Consider the following 20,754-nt stretch of genomic DNA (forward strand, 5'->3'; position numbering starts at 1 on the left):
ATAACTGCCTCCTGCATCAGATTCTGAATTCCCTAAGAACACATATATTACCTATCTTTTTGTCATAGCAGTATTCAGTAAATGCCCACTGAATGAATTATCAATTAATCAATCGATGGGCTGGTTTCCTCCCAAGTACTACTAGCTAACAAGCTCTAGCCACGAACCAAGAGGGATCATGACAATCCTATGAGAGGTAGCTTTGATGTTATGCAAAGAGCCAGAGGCAGACCCCAGAGACCTGGGACCAACGCTTGTTCCTGCAGCTTAAACTTGGACAATCACTTCCTCATACTCCACCTGTCTGCTTAAAATTGTAATGAGGAGTTACATGCAATGATTCTGCAATGACTCGAGGATCTCTTCCAGTCCCAAATTTTATGTCTCTGAAATATGTAAGAGGTAGGCTGAGAAAGCACAATCAGGGATCCCCATGAAAAAAGGACCCATTAGGACTGAGGGATGAACACTTCTTAGGGGAAATAAGACATCCTAACTAGCTCTCAGTCTTATGGGGTTAACAGCTACACTAGAAAATTAGGAGTTAAAAGTGCACCAGTTAGTCTAGCACAGTGGCCCCACACACCTGAAATCCCAGGTAGGCTGAGGCAGGAGAATCAAAAGTTTGAGACCAGCCTCAGCAAATAAAGGAGACCCTGTCTGAAAATAAAATAATAAAAATGACTGGGAATGTGGCTCAGTAGTAGAGCACTCCTGGGTTTAATCCCCAGTACAAGAAAAAAAAAAAAAGCGAGCCAGTCTTCAAGGCTATGGGAATGAAGTAACACACCTGGGAGATGGGAGGCTGGGAAAGTCAACTCAGCCTTCTGAGACTATGTGGTCAGCAGAAATGCCAGCTAAAGTCAGACAAAGCTGGGTCTACACTGTTCTGAAAATAAGATCAGATTTTCCTAGTGTTTTAGTCAGCTTTTTTGCTGCTATGACTAAAAGATCTGACCAGAACAATTTTAGGAGGAAAATTGAGGGCTCACGGTTTCAGAGGTCTCAATCCATAGACAGCAGTCTCCATTCCTTGAGGCTCAAACTGAGGCAGAACATTGTGGTAACAGAGTATAGCAGAGTGAAGCAGCTTACATGGTGATCAGTAAGCAGAAAGAGAGATCTCCATCCGGATACAAATTCATATCCCAAAGCCACACCCAATTCCCATCTCCTCCAGGCACACTCTTTGCCTTCAGTCATCACCCAGTTAATCCCATCAGGAATCAATTCACTCATTAGTTTAAGACCCTCACAACTTAAATCATTTCTTCTCTGAACTTTCTTGCATTGTCCCACACATGACCTTGCAGACACCTCATATCCAAACCATAACACCCAGATAATACAAATATATAAAATAGTCACTGAAGTAACCAGCAGTTCCCTTATTAGTATAGTAAAAGGCACATACTAAGATGGAGACTTGAGATGTAATGAGACATGTGATACATGAAGACATATGATGAAAAAGAGTAGCAAGGCATGAGGGAAGTCCCACCCCTACATGTAATTATGTCTCAAGGCCTCTTCCTACTACCCTGCAGCTGCCCTAAAAGCTGTATGCTTTTGTTCTTTGCTGGAGCCGGCCTGGGAATCCTGTTCCCCATGTGCTGCCTCCCTTCTGCCTCAAGCAAAACCCCCTAATAAAGCCTTGCCTGGGCTTAAATTCTCTCTGGGTTCAGTGTTCATCACTACAACGGGTAACAGGAAAGCATTTGCAATTGCACTCTACCTACAATTCCCTCCTTCCTTCTCTCACTCTTTTCTTTCCTTTTGCAATGCTAAGGATGGAATCCAAGACCTCACATATGCTCTAGGCAAGGGCTCTATCACTGAGCCACATCCCCAGCTCTGCCTGCAATTTCTTGATCTTAGAATGAGATAAAAAGCTAAACACTTTAGGATAGGGTGATTAATTAGGTCTTTCAAGGGCAAGTAAAGCACTTGCTCTCCCTCCATAGCTCTGTGGGCATGTCTGTCCTAATAAAGTACATTCACTCCCAAGACAAGTGTGTTCAACCTGGAAAATCCCTTCCAGAGAAACATCTGGTTAAGCATAAGTGAGACTGCCAATCCTAGCTGTGCTTAAGAGCAGAGGTGCTAATGGTATGCAAGAGCCAATGTCCTTGTGCTGGATGGGGACAAAGTCACTACTTTCAATTCCTACTCACTCTTGCTCCTCTGGGAATACTGCAGATATAGATTAACAGCTGAGTGTGTCCAGGGCAACTTCAAACACAGTCATGCCAACTCCAAAGCTATGTCCACAGGAGAGCTTACCACTCAGCAAGTGTGGCTCTATTTGTCACCCAGTAAGAGACTCAATGGGTTGTTTTGTTTTGTTTTGTTTTGTTTCCTGCTGGGTTGGTTTTAAACAAATTCCTGTGTATCACCAAAAGGTCACAAAACAGGATAACACCATCACTCCTTAACTTCCAGGGCCAATGTGAGAATTAATGAGATAACCAGAGCAAGTGACCCACACACAGGTCGACACTGTAAATACTCAACTTTTTGCTAGTGACTGTAGTGGTAGTGGATAAAATCACCTGAAGACAGGAAATCCAACGAGGGCTCTTCAAGGGGGTCAAGAGAAGAGCCCTGCATTTGTGTACCATACGTCAAAATGCATTCTACTGTCATGTGTAACTAATTAGAACAAATAAAAATAAAAACAATACTAAAAAAAGAGAAAAGCAGATGCTCATGTGATGGACACTCTGGAGTAGCATGCCTGGATACTTTTCAGAAGAGAAAATGATACAGCAACTGCTCTAGGAAGGGCCATGACTGCCCAGGTACATTGGGGCTCTTGATCTCAGGAGAGGTAGCTAGGTCCCTATTAAGGCAGAGAGTTAAGGGCACTATCAGGAGATGGAAGCAGGCAACAGAGTCCTGAGAAGATGAACTTCCCCAGGGAAAAAGAAGGAGAGGAAATTATAACCTTGAAGAGATACCACTGTCCACCCAACAGACTGGCAAAATTAAAAGGCAGACCTGAGGTATAGCAAGAGGTGGGCAAATAGAAAATCTGTACCCAGCTGACAAGCAGCACTCTTTAGAGAATGATTTGGTCAAGCTTATTAGGATCTTAAATGCATATGCAGTATAGCCCAGCAACTCTGCTCCTTAGAGGATTAAGTGCCCACGTGCCAGGGGAATATACCAGAAAGCATATCACAGAATTATTACAAGGGCAAAACCTGAACAAATCAAATCAGAATCATCAGGGAGATGGCTCAACAAATGGAGAGTCTCATACTATGGATGCACCACACACTTTGCTGCAGTTAAAAAACAAGGGAGATTCACATATTCTGTCTTGAAAACATTTTAAGACACATTCTTGAATTTATAAAATGGTTACAAAATAGTCCAACAAACATAATATGATACTATATGTTTAAAGAACAAAGAAAAAAAGAAGAAATCAAAGAATAATTTTTTTTTTAATTTTAAAGAATAATTTTTAATGTTTCGAGACACAGAAGATTCTAAAAGGAAATATATGTACACACTACATACTTTGCATACATGTATTATGTATAAGGAAGTACAGCAGTAGGGAGCTGGGAATGAAGACAGGGGTCAAAATGGGGATATCATTTAATTTTTTTTAATTTTTATTTTTTTTAGTTATACATGGGTACAATATCTTTATTTTGTTTACTTATTTTTTTTAATGTGGTGCTGAGGATTGAACCCAGGGTCTCACACATTCGAGATGAGTGCTCTACCACTGAGCCACAACCCCAGCCCCATTTAATTTTTTTTTAAAGATTTCTTTTTTAGTTGTAAATGGACACAATATTTTTATTTTATTTTTTTATGTGGTGCTGAGGATCGAATCCGGTGCCTCACACGTGCTAGACAAGTGCTCTACCACTGAGCCACAACCTTCATTTTCACTTTTAACAAGGAATACATATCCATGCATTTCTTGTACTCAAAATTAAATTAAATCTATTTTTATTTTAAAAATTTATAAATTTAATACAAATTATAAAATTATGAATTTAATAAATTTTTATTTTTAAGGGAGAAAAAGAGAAGGCAGAAGGGAAAAAAAAGAGATATAGCTGTCAAGAAAGGACTCAAGGTCTGTGGCTGAGGATAGAGTACTTCATAGAGTGCTTGCCTCACTTGCACAAGGCCCTGGATTCAATCCTGAGCATCAAAAAAAAAAAGAAAAAGAAAAAGAAAAGAAAGGACTCAGGGTCTGCCACTGCTTCCTTTTGGAGAACTGGCCACTCACAATTGTGTCACACACAATATAGACACAACATTCTGAGTATGTTTTACAGTATTTGGGAACTTCCCCAGGGAAAAAGAAGCGGGGGAAATTTATAACCTTGGAGACAAACCATAGTTCTGGAATGAAATATTTAATCTTATACTATACTGACTCTATTTATACTAACTCTTACTTCTAAGACTTGGAAAAGTTCCCTCATACTTAACAATGGCATCTCTCCTATGGTGTAAGAAATTGGAAATGTGAAAGGAGACACATAAAATTCTGCTATCCCTTAATTATTTGCTTGCTTGCTTGTTTATTTGTGTGTGTGGTGACACTAGGAATTGAACCCAGCCCTTATGCATGCTGTGCAAGCACTCTACCACTGAGCCTCTCCCTGAGCCCCATGCGCTTCAAATTCTTCATGACTTCTATTGACTTATACAAGCTTAAAGCAAGTTTTGTACTACATTGATTGCTGCTTGCAAACATTTTTACATTTTGAATTTTGAAAGCTATTTACCTTTCCTTGTTCTCTTCCATTCCTCTACAGATGCGCTGGTTCATAGCTGTGGAAATGTCCATAGACTCTGTGTGGCAGGCCCAGGTTTTCTTTCTTAGAAAAGCAAAATAACCATTTATGGGTACAACCAACAAATAGGTACATTCACATTGTAAACACAGAAATAGCTGCATTATATTCAAAGAGAATGTGTCAAAGGTTCCCCAGTATCCACCAAAATTCTTTCTCCCTTCTCCAGAGACACAGGTTGAGCATTTCTAACTCCAAAATCTAAAATCCAAAATTTTCCAAAATCTGAAACTTTCTGAGCACCAACATGATACCACAAATAGAAAATTCCATACCACAGAACACTGTTTCACTCACAAAATGATTTAAAAATTCTAAATAAAGTTAATTTGGGGGGATGTGTAAAAGGTGTATATGAAACAGATAAATTTCACATTTAGACTCAGTTCCCACCCTTGCGATAATTAATCATGAATATCCACATATTCCAAAATCAGTAAAAATTCAAACCATTCTGGTCCCAAGCATTTCAGATGATGGATACTCAAACTGAATTTGAGTTTTATCAGGGACTACATTTCCCAGGCATCCTCATAGGTAGGTGTAGTCCGAGATCCGAGTTGTGAGTCGAATATGAGAGGAATAGATGGTACCACTTCTCAATCTTAGTCTTAAGATATGAGCAAGCCTTGGTCCCCTTCCCACTGGCTGGAACCCAGCTCTGCCCATGCAGGTGATGACAGTATACCAACATAACTGGAAACGCTGAAGCAACAAGACAGAAGACACCTGGGTCTGTGACTGATTGCACAGAGCTCAACTATCTGTCTCACCTTGGAATTACTACCTAGAGAGCAATTTCTTTGTTATTTAAGCCACTGTCTTTTTGGGATCTGTTTTTATAGCTCATTAACCTTCATCCCAGTTGGGAATACTATTAAATATTCTCACTAGGGCCCTTCTGAAGGGGAGTTTGGTTATTTGGAGCATAGGACATGCTAGATCTATAGAGACAGATGAAGCAAAATTATTTTTGGTTATGCTCTGAGTAAACAACATGCAATTTCATAAGCACCTCGTGCATAGTACATATTCAATCAGTATTTAATGAGTGAGGAGATGCCAATAAGCATGTGATATCTTCTAGCACGGAGACTCTCAAGATTAGAGCACCTGGCATAAGAATGGGGAGTAGGGCGGGGGAACGAATGTATAAGTCCGGGTGTGAATCTCATCACAAAATGATTACTTGGAGTTGTAAATACCAACCAAATGCCACAAACGAAAAAGTTCCATACCATGAAACCCTGTTTCATTCACAAAATTATTTTAAAATACTGCATAATATAGGACTCAAGCTGATGTGTGTGTGGGAGTGAGACAAAGACTAAGAGTGAGACAGAGGGACAGAGACAGAGAGGCAAAGCTAAAGAAAAGAATACTCCAGTGTGGTATGAGGGATTCCACCCACCTCTCCTCTCCCTCATGTTTTGCCCCAGAGGGCGTGTGAACCATAACTCTGAGGATCCCTCTTCAGCCTTGGCTACTGCACTCCTTGCCATTCTGCTGTGGTTTTAGCACCAAAAATTGGATTTCTTTTGTACAACATGGTCCCAAACACAAACCAGGGACTCCATTTAGTATCAACCAAACAGCTGTCAGATTCCACTCGAGAAGGGCTAGATATGCAGATCATATTGAGGGATTCTGTGTTGGTTTCCAGCCTGGCACTTCCTAGGTAGGGGAGCTTTGGAGTAATTTTGACCATCCGTGGTCCCCTAAGCTGCTGCTGTTTGTATGGCCCTGCTCCGTGATGCCAGCTGTTGTGAACTTTGAGAATTACAGGGTGCTGGGCCATGTCTCTGGCCTGTTCTCCTCTCTCTCTGCTCCATCTGACCCTCTCCCAGATGAAAGCACCATTTGGATAAAATCTCCATGCCAGGTGAACATGACCAGATAACTGAGGGGCACTGGACAGAGTAAGTGTTAGATCCCTGCCACTACCTCCAATGCCATTCTTTTATTTAACTTGCAAAGAATACACCATTAGATATTTTTAGCATCTGGATCCCTGTCTGGGGCCACTGCTCTGGCTTCTATCACAGCTAACTTCATCAGCTGAGGCATGTACATTATGGAGGGGCCTGGAATAAGGCGAGAGTGAAGATGTGGATCCCGGGAGAAAGAGAGATGGACGGGTAGTGGGGTATGAGTGCAGAGTCCTGGAGGTGCCATTACAACATAGTCAGTGGCAAAGGGTGAGGGGACAAAGCAAGCAGCCCATACCTAGGTTACTTCTACAGCTGTGCCTATCTCTATCCACCTCATTTCAACCTGGAAGCCAAATTTGCTCAGTATCCCTAGTTCTTCTGTAACACAATAAATGCAGTAAGGAAACTTTTTACCTCATCTCAAAATGATGTCCCAACAGAACTCTCCTCAAGGCCACATTTTCTGAGGAACTATGAGAGGGCAGGGCCTGCTCTCAAGGAACAGCTGTCTCGTTCCAGGCCAGGGCTTTGGGTTTTTCCCTCCCAGTGTTAGAAGTAGTATTCTGTAGACAGCCATCCTCAAACCATCACCCTTCAGCCTGTGTCTATGGACAAGGGCTGGGGGCACAGATCTCTGCACTCCAGCACTGAGAAATCCCTGGGGTCCAGGTATTGACATGAATTATCTCATGCTATTCTCACACCTCCCTAGGAGGCAAAGACTGATACTGCCTCACCTTAAATATCAGGAAATTAACCAGGTGTGGTGGCACACACCTGTAATCCCAGTGGCTCCTGAGACTGAGGCAGGAGATCACGAGTTCAAATTAAGCCTCAGCAACTTAGCAAGGCCCTGAGCAACTCATAAAGTTCCTATCCCTAAATAAAATATCTTTAAAAAGGCCTCGGGATGTGACTCAGTGGTTAAACGCCCCTGGGTTCAATTCCTGGTACCAAAAAAAAAAAAAAAATCAGGAAACTGGAAATAAAGAATTTAAGACCTGGCAGAGACTACACAGACAGGAAATGGTAAAGCTGAGACTTGAGCAGATACCTGACCTGGGATACTGTTCCTAACTGCCACATTATAATATACATAGTAAAGCTCAGTTGTGGTGGAATAAATTATCAAAGGAACAGATAATTTCAAAAGCAATTTCAGGTTTAGTGGGGGATGGTGTCTTTATAAGGCCCTATGAGGGGTTTATAATGAGTCTGACCTCACTTGCCCTGGATGCCACCCAAGCAGGTGATACCCTCTGTGTTCATTAATCAGGTTTTCATTGCTGTTACAAATTACCTGAGAAAAACAACTTGAAGGAGGAAAGATTTCTTTTGGCTCAGTTTCAAAGATTTCAGACCATGGTCAACTGGGTCTATTGCTATAGGCCTGTGGTGAAGGAGAGCATCATGGTGGAGAGAGGGTATGGCAAAATAGAGGTGCTCATCTCATGGTGGCTGGAAAGCAGGGAGAGAGTGCACACACAGGGGGTGCCCCCAGTGACCTATTCCCTCCAGGGAGACCCTACCTCCTACATTTCCACAACTCCAATAATGGCATCAAATTATGAACCCATCAGCTAGGTATGGTGGCACATGCCTATAATCCCAGGGGACCGAAGCAGGAGGATCACAAGTTCAAGGCCAGCAGGGCAACTTAGTGAGAACCTCAGCAACTTAGCAAGACCCTGTATGAAAAATAAAAAGGACTGGGGATGTACTCAGTGGTAAAGTACCCCTGGATTCAATCCCCAGTGCAAAAAAAAAAATCATAAACCCATCAAAATGGATGAATCCACTGATGAGGTTACAGCCCTCATGCTCTAAACACCTTCGTAAAATCCCCATCTAGTAACATTGCTGTATTGGGGACTAAGCCTTCAACACAAGAGTCCTTGGGGAATAGTCCAGATCCAAACTGTGACACCCTCAGACCCTGTCAAGGCAACCACTCAGTCCCCTGAACACTCTGAGCCTTGACATGCTAACTTCTGTGAAGGGGCATATACCATACTATTGTGCCACACCAGTAACGTTAACAACCACAACCACCACTGACTCTGTCTCCCATTTACAGGCAGCAAATCTAAGGCTCTCACCCACCCAGAACACCACAGAGAAGCCAGGATCATACACATTTTACAGACAGCAAATCCAGAGCTCCCAGGAGGCTGTGACTTGCTTATAGTCACTGCACTCAGAGAACTGCAGTTTTCAGATTCTGAGCAGCTGACTATACAGCCTCTGCTTCTCCCCACCACACACTGCTCACCACTTGATTAATCAGACGTTACAAAGATGAGATAAAACCTTTTCTAATTCTTCAAGCGGAAAGTTCTGTATTAATCTCAAGTGTATCAGTATTCATCCCAGTCACTTCCATGGAAGAGGACTTCTAACTCTCCCCAGCTAGAAATGGACACCAACCCTCCCTCTCATTCCTCTCCTTGGCTGGTTGCACCAGCATCGACCAACACTTCTGAGCATCAACCTCCTGCAAGGTACAACTGTTTCCACTGGGAACTGAGCCCTATTATTCTCCATGTAAAAATCCCTTTTCCCAGGAAGCACCAAGTGTCCGTGAGAATGTGATGTAGCCAGAACACTCATGCTGCTGCTGTTGATGCATAAATTGGTTCAATCACCTTGGAAGACTGGCATTTGCTCCTAGGTACATAAATATGTGCACTGGTAGACATGATCTAGAATGTTCTCAGTAGCATTATGCATACTAGCTTTGTTATTAGTATCCTACGGTTTCCATGACAATCACCTCAATCTTAGTGACTTAAATCAATACAAACTTATCTTGTTAAAGTTCTAGAGGTCAGAAAGAGACCTAAAATGGGCCAGCAAGGCTGCATTCCTTGTGAAGGATCTAGAAGCAACTTCATTCTCATGCATTTTCCAGCCTCTAGAGGCCACTCTGCATTCCTTGGCTTGTGAGAGTTCTTCCATCTTCAGAACCACAATGTGGCACCTTCAAATCTCCCTCTACTCTCAGCTCTGCTTTAATCATCACACTTAATTCTCTGAACCTGAGCCCCTACGTCTCTCTTATGACTACCTTGGTACCTCCAGAATAACCTCCCAGGATAGGATCATTAACTTAATCAAAACTGCGGAGTCCCCTTTGCCATGGAAAGTGGCACAGTCCCAGGTATTAGAAGGGCTAGGCACAGTGGTGCATGCCTATAATCCCAGCAGCTCTGAAGGCTGAGGCAGAAGGATCACAAATTCAAAGCCAGCCTCAGCAACTTGGTGAGGCCCTGAGCAACTTAGAAAGACCCTGTTTCAAAATAAAATATGAAAAGGGCTCGGGATGTGGCTCAGTAGTTGAGTACCCCTGGGTTCAATCCCTACTACAGAAAAAAAGTTAGGTACCAGGTATTACAAGGGAATAGACCCATGACTAGGGATTAGGTCATGGACATCTTTGGGGAGGTCATTATGTGGTCTACCACATGTCCCAAACTAGAAGCTACCCAAATACTCATCAACAGTAGAATGAATGAAACCAGTGGTGGTAACTGACAGCAAGGAGAATGGATGATCTACAACTACATGTGACAACAGATAGCCCTCATGAGACAATGCTGAGCTAAAGACAACAAACCCAAGAGTGCACCTGACCAAGTCCTGAATAAGAATAGACAGAAACAGGAAAAATACTCACATTGTTAGTGGTCAGGATGGTCTTTGTAGTGGGGACAGTGGGGAGTGGCTAGAAGAGGACACAAAAGGATTCTTGCGGGGCGGGGGGGGGGGGCTGTGAGCTTCTGTTTCTTAGCTGGGTGCTGCTTACACAGGTATATTCAATTTGTGAAAATCACCAACCTGTACTGTGACTTGGGCCCTTCTCCACAGAGATGTTGTGCATCAATATGGAGCTTTAAGAACTGGCTCTGCCTCTCTCATCCCATCTCCATTCCACAGACCTGCCTGTGTCATTTCGCCTCTTGAAGAAGTGGATCCCACTTTGCCAACCACTAGCCTGATCTGGAACATTCTCCTGACCCCTGCTGCAGATTCTGACTCTCCTTTATTCCCTTCCTAAAGGAACACCCCACCACTTCAAATACAATCCACACCATTTGGACTTAATTGTGACAGTCACATACCAATTGCTAATATCCTGAAACTCCTTTGTCTCTTATTCCCTAAACAAATGGTAAATGTCTCAAGAGCAGAACATCTCGAGATCTTGTACATTCCATCTCCTCCTGGCTCTGCCTGCACGTGACCTTCTAATGCTAATTAATAATGACTACTATTGCTGACCACCAGCCTTTGTAAAGTACCAGCTATGCATCAGATTCATGTTCTTCATGCACTATCTCACTACTACTATTACTATCAGAGGAAGCAGATGCTATTGTGGTCCCTCTTTCAAACAGGGAGGAGACTGAGACCCAGAATGGCTAATTAACTTGCTCACCATTCCAGAGCTCATCCTGAGAAGGGAGAATTTGAACCCATGCTATCTGATTCTAAATCCCATGCTCTTAAGCCAAACTCTATTTTGCTTCTGTAACAACCCCACCCTAATGTGGGGTCAGGCATACACTGTGGCATGCTTGATCACCAAACATATGTACCAATTAAAAAGAAGCCTTCAGAAGTATACAAGTCACAAATCAAGACTCTTCACCAGGGGCTTGGGATGTGGCTCAAGTGGTAGCGCGCTCGCCTGGCATGCGTGTGGCCCGGGTTTGATCCTCAGCACCACATACAAACAAAGATGTTATATCTGCCGAAAAATAAAAAAATAAATATTAAAAAATTCTCTCTCTCTCTCTAAAAAAAAAAAAGAAAAGAAAAAAAGACTCTTCACCAAATCTTTTCATGTTCAGATCTCAAAAGGGGACACACCCTCTGGAGAGATCTGCAAGACTCTGCGAGCTCTGTGCTCTGCATAATGCTTGGCACTCAGGGGGCTTTATAAACATCTATCAGCAAATAATAGTCAGGGTTTGTTCTCAGGCTTTTATCAGAGCAGAAAAAGAGCTGGATACACTTTTTTTTCTCATTGTCTGCCAGCTTCAGGACCAGAGCCAAAATTAGAGCTAACGGCTGGTTAGACAACTTAGGCTGGGACCACAAGGTCCCAAGCCACCTGCCCCAGATGACTTCACCTCCCCTAAGGCCAAGAAACATGACCCAGAGTCCTTGGCTAAAAACAAGGTCACCACCCCTGAGGTCTGCTGTGGCCACTAAACAGAACAAGAGATAACAAATGACATAGGGAACTTTGCTATCCTGGAGACATCATCTTATCCTGGACACAATGCTAGTGGTCATTTCAAGCCCAAGTGTTGCCTTCCCTCAAGGCCTGATGCACAAGGAGTTACCAAAAAGTGTCCTGGCCAATATGGCCCAGCAGTACCTCTGTGTCAGCATGGTGTTTTTTCCAAATATCCACTGATGCCCTTAAGCCAACCACAAGCATCTACCTGGACACAGAAGAAAAGTGCTAGTATCCCAGGAGCAAGCAGATCCCTGAGGAGACATATCCCAGGAAATGCAACCAATATGTTCATGAAAAGTGTTCTGGGTACATCAATGACTGCTCAGGGTGAAGTAGGGTGCAGCAGTCAAAATGACAAAGTTGATCTAGATGCATTATCATGACACACTGCTAGATGTATCACTATAGGAAAAAAGAACTACTTAAAGTACAATCATATCTCTATCAGAAGAGAAACCCCACATCATCCTAGATTGTTGCAGGAGGGTGTAGCAGTGCACTGGCTTGAGAGCAGACAGTGCACATCAGGCCAAGTTGGTGCCCTGAAACTGGACCAGGTAGGAGTTGTTGTTTTGGTTTTTAGTTTTGTTTTGTTTTTTGGTACCAGGGACCACTGAGCAACATTACCAGCCCTTCTTATATTTTATATTTAGAGACAGGGCCTTGCTGAGTTACTTTCAATTTCACCATTGCTTAAATTGGCTTTGAACTCATGATCCTCCTGCCTCAGCCTCCTGAGCCACTGGAATTACAAGCGTGTACCAACGTGCCCAGTGACAAGATCTTTTAAAATTGTTTCTGAGTATTTTTTTTTAAATCACCAACCAGGCTAAGTGTGGTAGTGCATGCCTGGAATCCCAGCAACTCAGGAGGCTGTGGCAGGAGGATTACAAGTTCAAGGTCAGCCTCAGAAACTTAGTGAGACCCTAAGCAACTTATCAAGGCCCTATCTCAAAAAAAAATTATAGGTAGGTAGGTAGGTAGGTAGGCAGATAGATAGATAGATAGATAGATAGATAGGCTGGGATGTGGCTTAATGGTAGAGTGTCCCTAGGTCCCCAGAACACAAAAACAAAAAATTACTGACCATTAACAGCATTATGTGATGAAGCACAGTGAAGGGATGTGCACCTATAAGGTGGGGAAGACCAGGTCAGCCTGAGAAAATTATAGATGGCTTCTCACGAGGGGTAAGGCCTAGGCTGAGTTTTGAAGGTGAATAAAAGCCTTCCAGGCCAATTAGTTAGGGCCACTCTGAATAGAGGGCATGGCATAAGCAACGGCATTTTGTAAGCTCAACCACACATGTCTCCTCTGGTTTCCCCAGAGTGTCCTGAAGGTGGGCTTTGGTGCCTTCCCTGCACCCTGTTGCACTTCTCCTTTACCCCAATCCCATCACATGTCCCTCCACCTGAACTGGGTTCTATGGCATCCTAACTCTGAGTATGCTGACAAGAGAACACTTGTTGAATGAATGAACAACCTCAGCAAGCTGGGCACCTCTCCACTCTAATGAAAGATCATGCAGACCTGCTATAGAATCAGAATCAAGACACCATAGAGCCAGCACCATATATCTTAAGAAAAAAAGTGGCACTTAAAAAAACACTCCAGAATCACAGAAAAAATAAGTTTCCAAGAGGTAAAACTACACAGTGCCTACCCAGGCCCATAAGTCACTATCTCCCTAAAGAAAATGACTGCTAGAGACACAAGGACCTGAGGTTCTATATTTCCAAACACAATGTCAAATTGCCCCATGGTGAAGCAGAACCAACAAGCTAATGCCTTATCCTTCTTGCCTTAACAATATTTCCAACTCCACTCCCCCAGGCAGCCTTTATGCTACGTGTCTGGCTATCTTGGTGGCTTAATTCCATGGAGCAGCTGAGTGACGGTCCCAGCTCATGCTATATATGTGGGCCTGCCACTGTAAGCCTGGCATTCATCGCACACTCATCTGGACATTGTGGGGAGGTTAGGTCAATCCTCGGCCTCATCCCAAGTCTCCAGTCTTTCTAGAGCTCCAGATCTCAGAACAAAGATTTGGCAGGAATATCACCAGTGATCAAATCCTGCTGCCTCTAGGATGCCTGTATCAGGGCTAAAATATATTCCGATTTCAACCACGGCATTTCATTTCCTGGATAATTTATATGCTGGGGCTCTTGGGTAAGTTCTCAAACTATAAAATAGTCCTAGGATTGGGGATGTTGCACAATAGTAGAGTGCATGCTGAGCATGTACAAGGCCCTGTGTTCAATCCCTGCATCCAAAGGGGTAAAATAGCTGAGCACAATGGCATGCACTTGTAGTCCCAGTTCCTTGGGAGGTTGAAGCAAAAGGATTTGATGAGTCCAGGAGTTCAAAGCCAGCCTTGAAAACACAGGAGGGACCCATCTCAAATCCATAAATCATTTGTTTCAATGAAACAAAAAAGTTTGAAAAACCTTGCCATAAATAAACCATTACCATATGTCTGGCTTTATAAGTCTCTCTAGGAAAGTCCTTAGTGGATACTCAGCACCTTTTTTTTTTTTTTGGCAGTACTGGGGATTGAACCCAGGACTTTATACTTGGTAGGCAAGTGCTCTAACATTGAGCTACATTCTAGTCCCTCAGTATTTTTTTTTTTGGGGGGGGGGATGGACAGAAAGCACACCTGTGGATTCTGTGGATTCATGGAGGGTGCAAAGGGAGGAGGGAGTGAGGCATGTTGAGACAGGGCAAGTCTAGTGTCTCCCATTCTGTGCAGCTTGCTGAGAGTTGGATGCTGGCCCAGCAAGGTCTCATTTAAGGAAGGACACACAGGCTGCCCACTGCTGCCATCATAGGCAATTGTGCTGGGGGCTTTACCATTGCGCCAGGCACCTGCTGAGGCTTCAAATGCTCCATCCCATTCACTCCTCTCAGCAGCATCACATAGCACAGGCTCATCTCCTTGCAGAAGAAGACACTGAGGCACAAAGGGCACAGACAGTCCACAAAGCTAGTGAGGGGAAGAGGCAGGGCAGAAACATGAAAACCAAGGACTCTTGTCTCTGTAACTGAAGCCTCGAGCAAAAGGGCACACATGCAAAATGACCCTAGAACAGGTCTCATGCCAATTTTTCTAGCTGTGGTTAAAACTGGATCCCCTGGTAAGGAAAGGTTTTCTTACCTGATGCTTCACCCACTTGGGTATTTGTTCAAATGAGCTTCACAGAACCGATTCACACACAGCATGCTAACTCAGCTCAGGGTTGGCAGCCCAGTTCATGTAAGTACAGTACACCTCATGCCAAAGAGTACTTTAAAATGACACACACAGACACAGACACACCAGGTGAGCTCTCTTAGAAGCCCAGTTCCAAGTAATGTTTCATGAAATTGTAGCCAGATAACCACACTTGGAGACAATTTAAAACTCACTGAAATCTATGGGATTCTAGTTAAGCAGCATGAACAACCAAAATCTATCAAGGACCTTTTCTGAGCTGCCTATGGTCATACAAAAGCCCTATGAAATGCACTGTTATCCACACGCCTCAGAGAAGGAAATGAGCTCCAGCCTAAGAAGTGTGGCCAAGCTCCAGCAGCTGGAACTGGACAATGGAGATGAACAGCTAAATCTGTCCAATTCCTGGGTTCAGGCCTTCCAAACTTCTAATATTCCATATGTTCTGCACTTAAGTAAATATGCAGCCTGACTCCTGCACAAAATAAAACTCTCTGGTTATGTCTCTGTGCTATGACTCTAAAGCAGCTAAAAAAAAAAAAAAAAAAAAAAAAAAATCCTGCAAAGGGAAAGATTCCAGTGTCTTCTGACATTGAAGAGAAAATTCTAAAGTTAGCAGGGAAAATCCTACATAGTTCAAAATTCCCCTGGAAAACCCCTCAGGAAGGTGTACTGTAGAGAGCAGCTCTCCTTCACCAGCATGGCCAGCTTCTCCCTAGCACTGGAGCAGGTGGCTGTGTGCTTAACTGCACACCAGGAAAGTCAGTAGTCAGAATAAAAGGAGAATTCAGGCCCAGAACTCCCAGACTCACACACAGAGCTGTGCCACACTGGAGCACTGGGGATGGGGACCCAGTTTGGGGGACCCTCATCACCCTTAATCTCCCCTCTAATCTCCCACTGTCTCCAAACATACACTCTTTTAAGTGGAACAGTAGGATTAAATGGCTGCTCCTGTTTTTTATTTTCCTAAGAGCTTCTAGTCAAGTGCATGAATTAAGTACAAAAGAAATATGATTCTATGATATCATAATTTCATGTTGGTGTGATTTTACAAAAAGTACGAAAAAATACATATTATAAAACAATTTACAATACAGACAACCAAAGGAGGTCTTGAATTCTAAAGTTAACTACTGGGACTCTAATTTGACTTCTGCCTTGAAAAGGACCTCTTTGTGCCTCAGTTTCCCCAACTAAAAATGGAATCTACCTGTGGAACTTTTGTGGGTATACAAGGAAACAGGACAAGCAAGGAAACAGAGCAGCACAATGCCTAACAAGGGCTAGAGCCCCTCTCCCTTTATAATAACAGATGAGGAGGCAGAGCATCTGGGCAAAACTAAGCAACTTGTCAGAGGTCCCTCCAACAAGGCAGGGAGTTCCAGACAAATTTTGGGGAGCTGGATATAGACAAAGATCTCTGCTGGAAAAAGCAAGCTCAGAGCAACTGGGTTAAAGAGCCCAGGAGATAGAATCTGATGCCTTCTCTGGGACACTGTGCAAACAAGAGGGTGAGAAGAAGGCAAGGAAAAGCTTCTAGAGGATGAACATCACCCAATAAAAAAACATGACAGACCCACCCACAAGGCAAGACTGTATAGGCACTGCATTCTCCAGAGGCAGTAAACCAGCCATTCCTACCATAGTCCCTAAAAGAATACCTAGAATGACAATAACTCTCCATGGGCCTTTAAGCACTTCAGTCCTTCCTGCTGCCCCAGGCACAAATAGGCCTTCAGCCCATCCTGGAACCTCCTCCTATATATCCCACACTACCTGCCCCCAGCTCTACATCCCCTCCATCCCCAGCAACTCTGGGCTCCAAGACCTGGATCTTACAAGATCCCTCCAGGATTCCAGATCCCAAAAGACACTCACCCACAATACACATAATAAGTAACAATGATTTATGGACATCCTGGAGCTTGGCCAGCCAAGCCAAGTGTCCAGAATCTGCCTCCCTTCTGCCAGCTGCTGAGCCTTTGTCTACTATTCTGGTGAAGGAGAATTAACCAGGAGGCACTGCTCTCACCTTGATGAAACCTGTCTCACTTGGTACATTGGCATGTGCCAAGAACTGAATATATCTTCCACAGAACACCTCTGCAAACTTGCAAGAGCTGGAGGGACAGGGTAAAGGAGATTCTTCGATTTTGGTTGTGATCATTCCTTTGTATTCGAGGAGGGGTAGGCAATGGAAATGGGTGGAAGCTTCCAGAGGCAAAGCCTGGGCTCTGAGCCTTGCACTCTTGCTAGGGTATGAACAGTGATTCCCCATTGCCTCCTTCCCAAGGCACTGGCAGAGAGGAGAACATAAACCAAAGCAAATTTGGGAGAATGGATCCCCCAATGGTTGAAGCACTAGCTATGCTCAAGATATTTGCCCCTGTGTAATTAGTGGTGGCAGCAGAGACACTCAGGATCAGACAACCCAAGTATTTTGATTCCTGATCATTGCAGGAGGGGCCAGCCACTGCCACTGCCCAGGAACCTTGCCTGGTGAACTGGCAACAAAAAAAATCAGCCTTACCCATCGTGACGGGACATGCCAGAGCCTGTGATTTGAGAACAGGAGCCTTGCATTTCCATGACAAAGTCACAGGATGCCAGAGCCAACATTCAGTGCCGACAGTTGTCCTGACATGACAAGGCACAGAATCATGCTCAGCTGAAGCTGGGCTCTCTGAATCAGATTCACCAAGGCTGGGCCTGGGAACCTAACTTTTAAGCTCCCTTCCAGGCGACTGAGGCAGTCAGCCCAGCACTACTCTGCAAAATGAATCAGTCCAGCCTGCTGAGTTTATCCACACAGTTGTTGATGGTTCACGTGTTCCAGGGTGGCCCATGCGTGTGGCTTGGAGAAGAGTCAGCTTCTGCCTTGCAGGCTGCAGAAAGTTAGAAGCAGCTGGGCTCACCTGGGATCATCTCAGAAATGTACATGTCTAGGCTCCACCACCTGGGATTTGATTTCTGAGGGACTCAGAATCCAGAGGGAAAACAAAAGCAATGCCTAACAAGAAGGGAACTTGGACACTGATGGCTAGGGAGACAATTCCCACAGAGAAGCTAGGTCTGTGGAGGTAGAGTGTGGTTTCACAGCACCAGGGAAAGACTTGCACTTACCCAGAACCCCTATGTGCAGCCATTGGCTGCTGTTAGCACTGCTCATATTTGCAACAGCCCCTTGAGGGATTATTCAGGATTATGACATTCCCTGCCCAGATGCTGGCATCAACAAGCGCTAGGGCTGGGATTCAAACCTGGGCAGCTTAAGCACTTGCTCCTTCTGTTTTCCTCCTCTTCCTGAGTCCCAGGCTCAGGGAAGAACATCTCTATCCACCCAGATTTTTTTTATTTTTTATTATTATTTTTTTTGGAGGGGGGGATACTTGGGATTGAACCCAGGGGTGCTTACCCATTGAGCTATATCCCCAGCCTTTTTGCATTTTATTTAAAGACAGGATCTCGCTGAATTGCTTAGGGCCTCACTAAGTTGCTGAAGCTGGCTTTGAACTCATGATCCTCCTGCCTTGACCTCCTGACCCACTGGGATTACAGGTGTGCACCACCATGCCCAACCACCCAGCTTTTTTAATCCAGGTGCCCTTGACCCTTCATTCACCTTACCCCTTTGTCCAATCAACAACTAAGGTCTAATCCCTCTTCCACCATCCCTTTCTCTCTAACTCCTCCTATAACGCCTTCTTCAATATGACCTGGGATATGTAAAATACAAGCTCAGCCAGATAACAAGTCACTCTGGCTCCACCTCCATAAAGTCTTCCCACAGTGTTCTGAAGATACAAATCTTCCTCCCAAGTCTGCCTTGGGGGCCTTTCCACAGGCTGTTCTCTTTCCTTAAATGCTGTTCTCAGAGCCTCTCAGCTCGGGGCCTGCAGCAACCTCATGGGGATGACATAACCAAGATGGGTCTCCTGTTTTCCTGGAAGATAGGGCCACAGAGTTGGAAGTGGGGGGAAGGCCAGGGAGTTAGCCGCTGGGCAGACAGGCTGGAGTCAGACTGAGAAGGGAAGGCTACAAACTCCACAATATGGATATAAGCCTGTGGAACATAATGGCTGTGGATCACCATGTACCATGGGGGCAGCATGGAAACTCTTAAGAGCAAGGAAAGTAGTATGTATTTGTGCATGTCAGTGAAAAGGGTCTGAAGTCTCATATGTTCATTGAAGGTCACTGTAACTCAAGCCATTTTCTTAGTGATTATGCAAGCAAATTCACATTCACACACTATTGGTGGAAATGTTAATTTTATTCATCTCTTTGAAAGGTCATCTGCCAATAGCTCCCTCAATTTTAAATCTGCATGCGCTTTAACCCAGCAGTTTTAAGTCTATCAGTGATACTCAATGTAGCATCCTTTCAAATTAGCAAAAGGAAGAAGTGGCCAAAATGGCTACCTGAAGAATAAATTATGACAGGTGGGTCCACAATCCCTCTTCTCAACCCTTGAAGCCAGGCATGTTTCAGAATTCATAATCTGCTTGCATTTGGTGGGGACTGAACCCAGAGAAACCACTAACCACATCCCCAGCCCTTCACATTTTTTATTTTGAGACAGATTCTCACTAATTTGCTTAGGGCCTTGCTAAATTGCTGAGGCTGGCCTCAAAGTTGTGATTCTCCTGCCTCAGCCTCGTGAGCCACTAGGATTACAGGTTTGCACCACTACACCCAGCAACCTGCTTGCACTTTGGAAAGATAATATGAAGTACATACAGGATGTTATATAAACCCCAACAGGGTCAGACAGAGTCCCCCATAATCAAATATGCAAATATTACTGCAGCCAAAATTATAAATATTCCTGCTACGTAATATGAGTAACCTCCTATTAACACAGATCAGGTTTGGTCGTTCAATGAGATGTACCACTTTAAAAACAAAACAAACAAAAAAAAAAAACCCTTGGGCTGGGGTTGTGCTCAGTGGTAGAGTACTTGCCCTGAACAAGTAAGGCACTAGATTCAATTCTCAGCACTGCATGTAGATAGATAGATAGATAGATAGATAGATAGACAGACAGACAGATAGATAGGGCCCATCAACAACTAATTTAAAAATATTTTTAAAAACCTTTCCATTTCTTGGTTTTATAACTGTGGAGAGAAGAGCCAAATGATGAAATAATAAAATGCTAGCAAACATTTACTGAGCCCCTACATGTGCAGGCCTCATTGTAGGAGCTCTGAACACACAGACCCACCGGGCCCATCCTGAGTACTGTTTCACTTCATTGTTCTGGCTCATCTAAGCCCCCTTTACCACTGCTGCCACCACTAACACCTACTGAAGGCTGACTCTATGGCAGGTACTCTTTTAAACGCTATATGTTCATCATCTCACTAAACCCACATGACACCCAAAGGGTAGTGCTGTCATTGTTCTAATGTTATCCAGATTTATCCTCTATCATCCAATCAAGAAATTGAGACATAGCTTGCCCAAAGCTATCAGCCAGTGTGCCATTCCTTATTCCCTTGCCTCTTTCCTCTACATTCT

General features: G+C 43.8%; 1 protein-coding gene across 3 annotated transcripts in view; it reads right to left on the reverse strand.

Annotated features, from left to right (window-relative positions):
• Arhgef3 (Rho guanine nucleotide exchange factor 3) overlaps positions 1-20,754 on the reverse strand; it is a 321,024-nt gene that overhangs the window by 275,516 nt on the left and 24,754 nt on the right. Inside the window, exon 2 of one of the 3 annotated variants that reach the window (XM_058582175.1) lies at positions 4,764-4,852. The exons of 1 other annotated variant lie outside the window; for it this stretch is intronic. In XM_058582175.1, the coding sequence (XP_058438158.1) occupies positions 4,764-4,825 (62 nt within the window). In that variant the 5' untranslated portion in view covers positions 4,826-4,852. Of the gene's footprint in view, positions 1-4,763; positions 4,857-20,754 lie in introns of all 3 variants that reach the window. One more of the 3 variants, XM_046452866.2, reaches the window with a different exon arrangement.

Source organism: Marmota monax, unplaced genomic scaffold (genome assembly GCF_021218885.2).
Source record: "Marmota monax isolate L192 unplaced genomic scaffold, Marmota_monax_Labrador192_F-V1.1 WCK01_AAM20220418_F8-fsc00042, whole genome shotgun sequence".
In the NCBI taxonomy this organism is placed as follows: Eukaryota; Metazoa; Chordata; class Mammalia; order Rodentia; family Sciuridae; genus Marmota; species Marmota monax.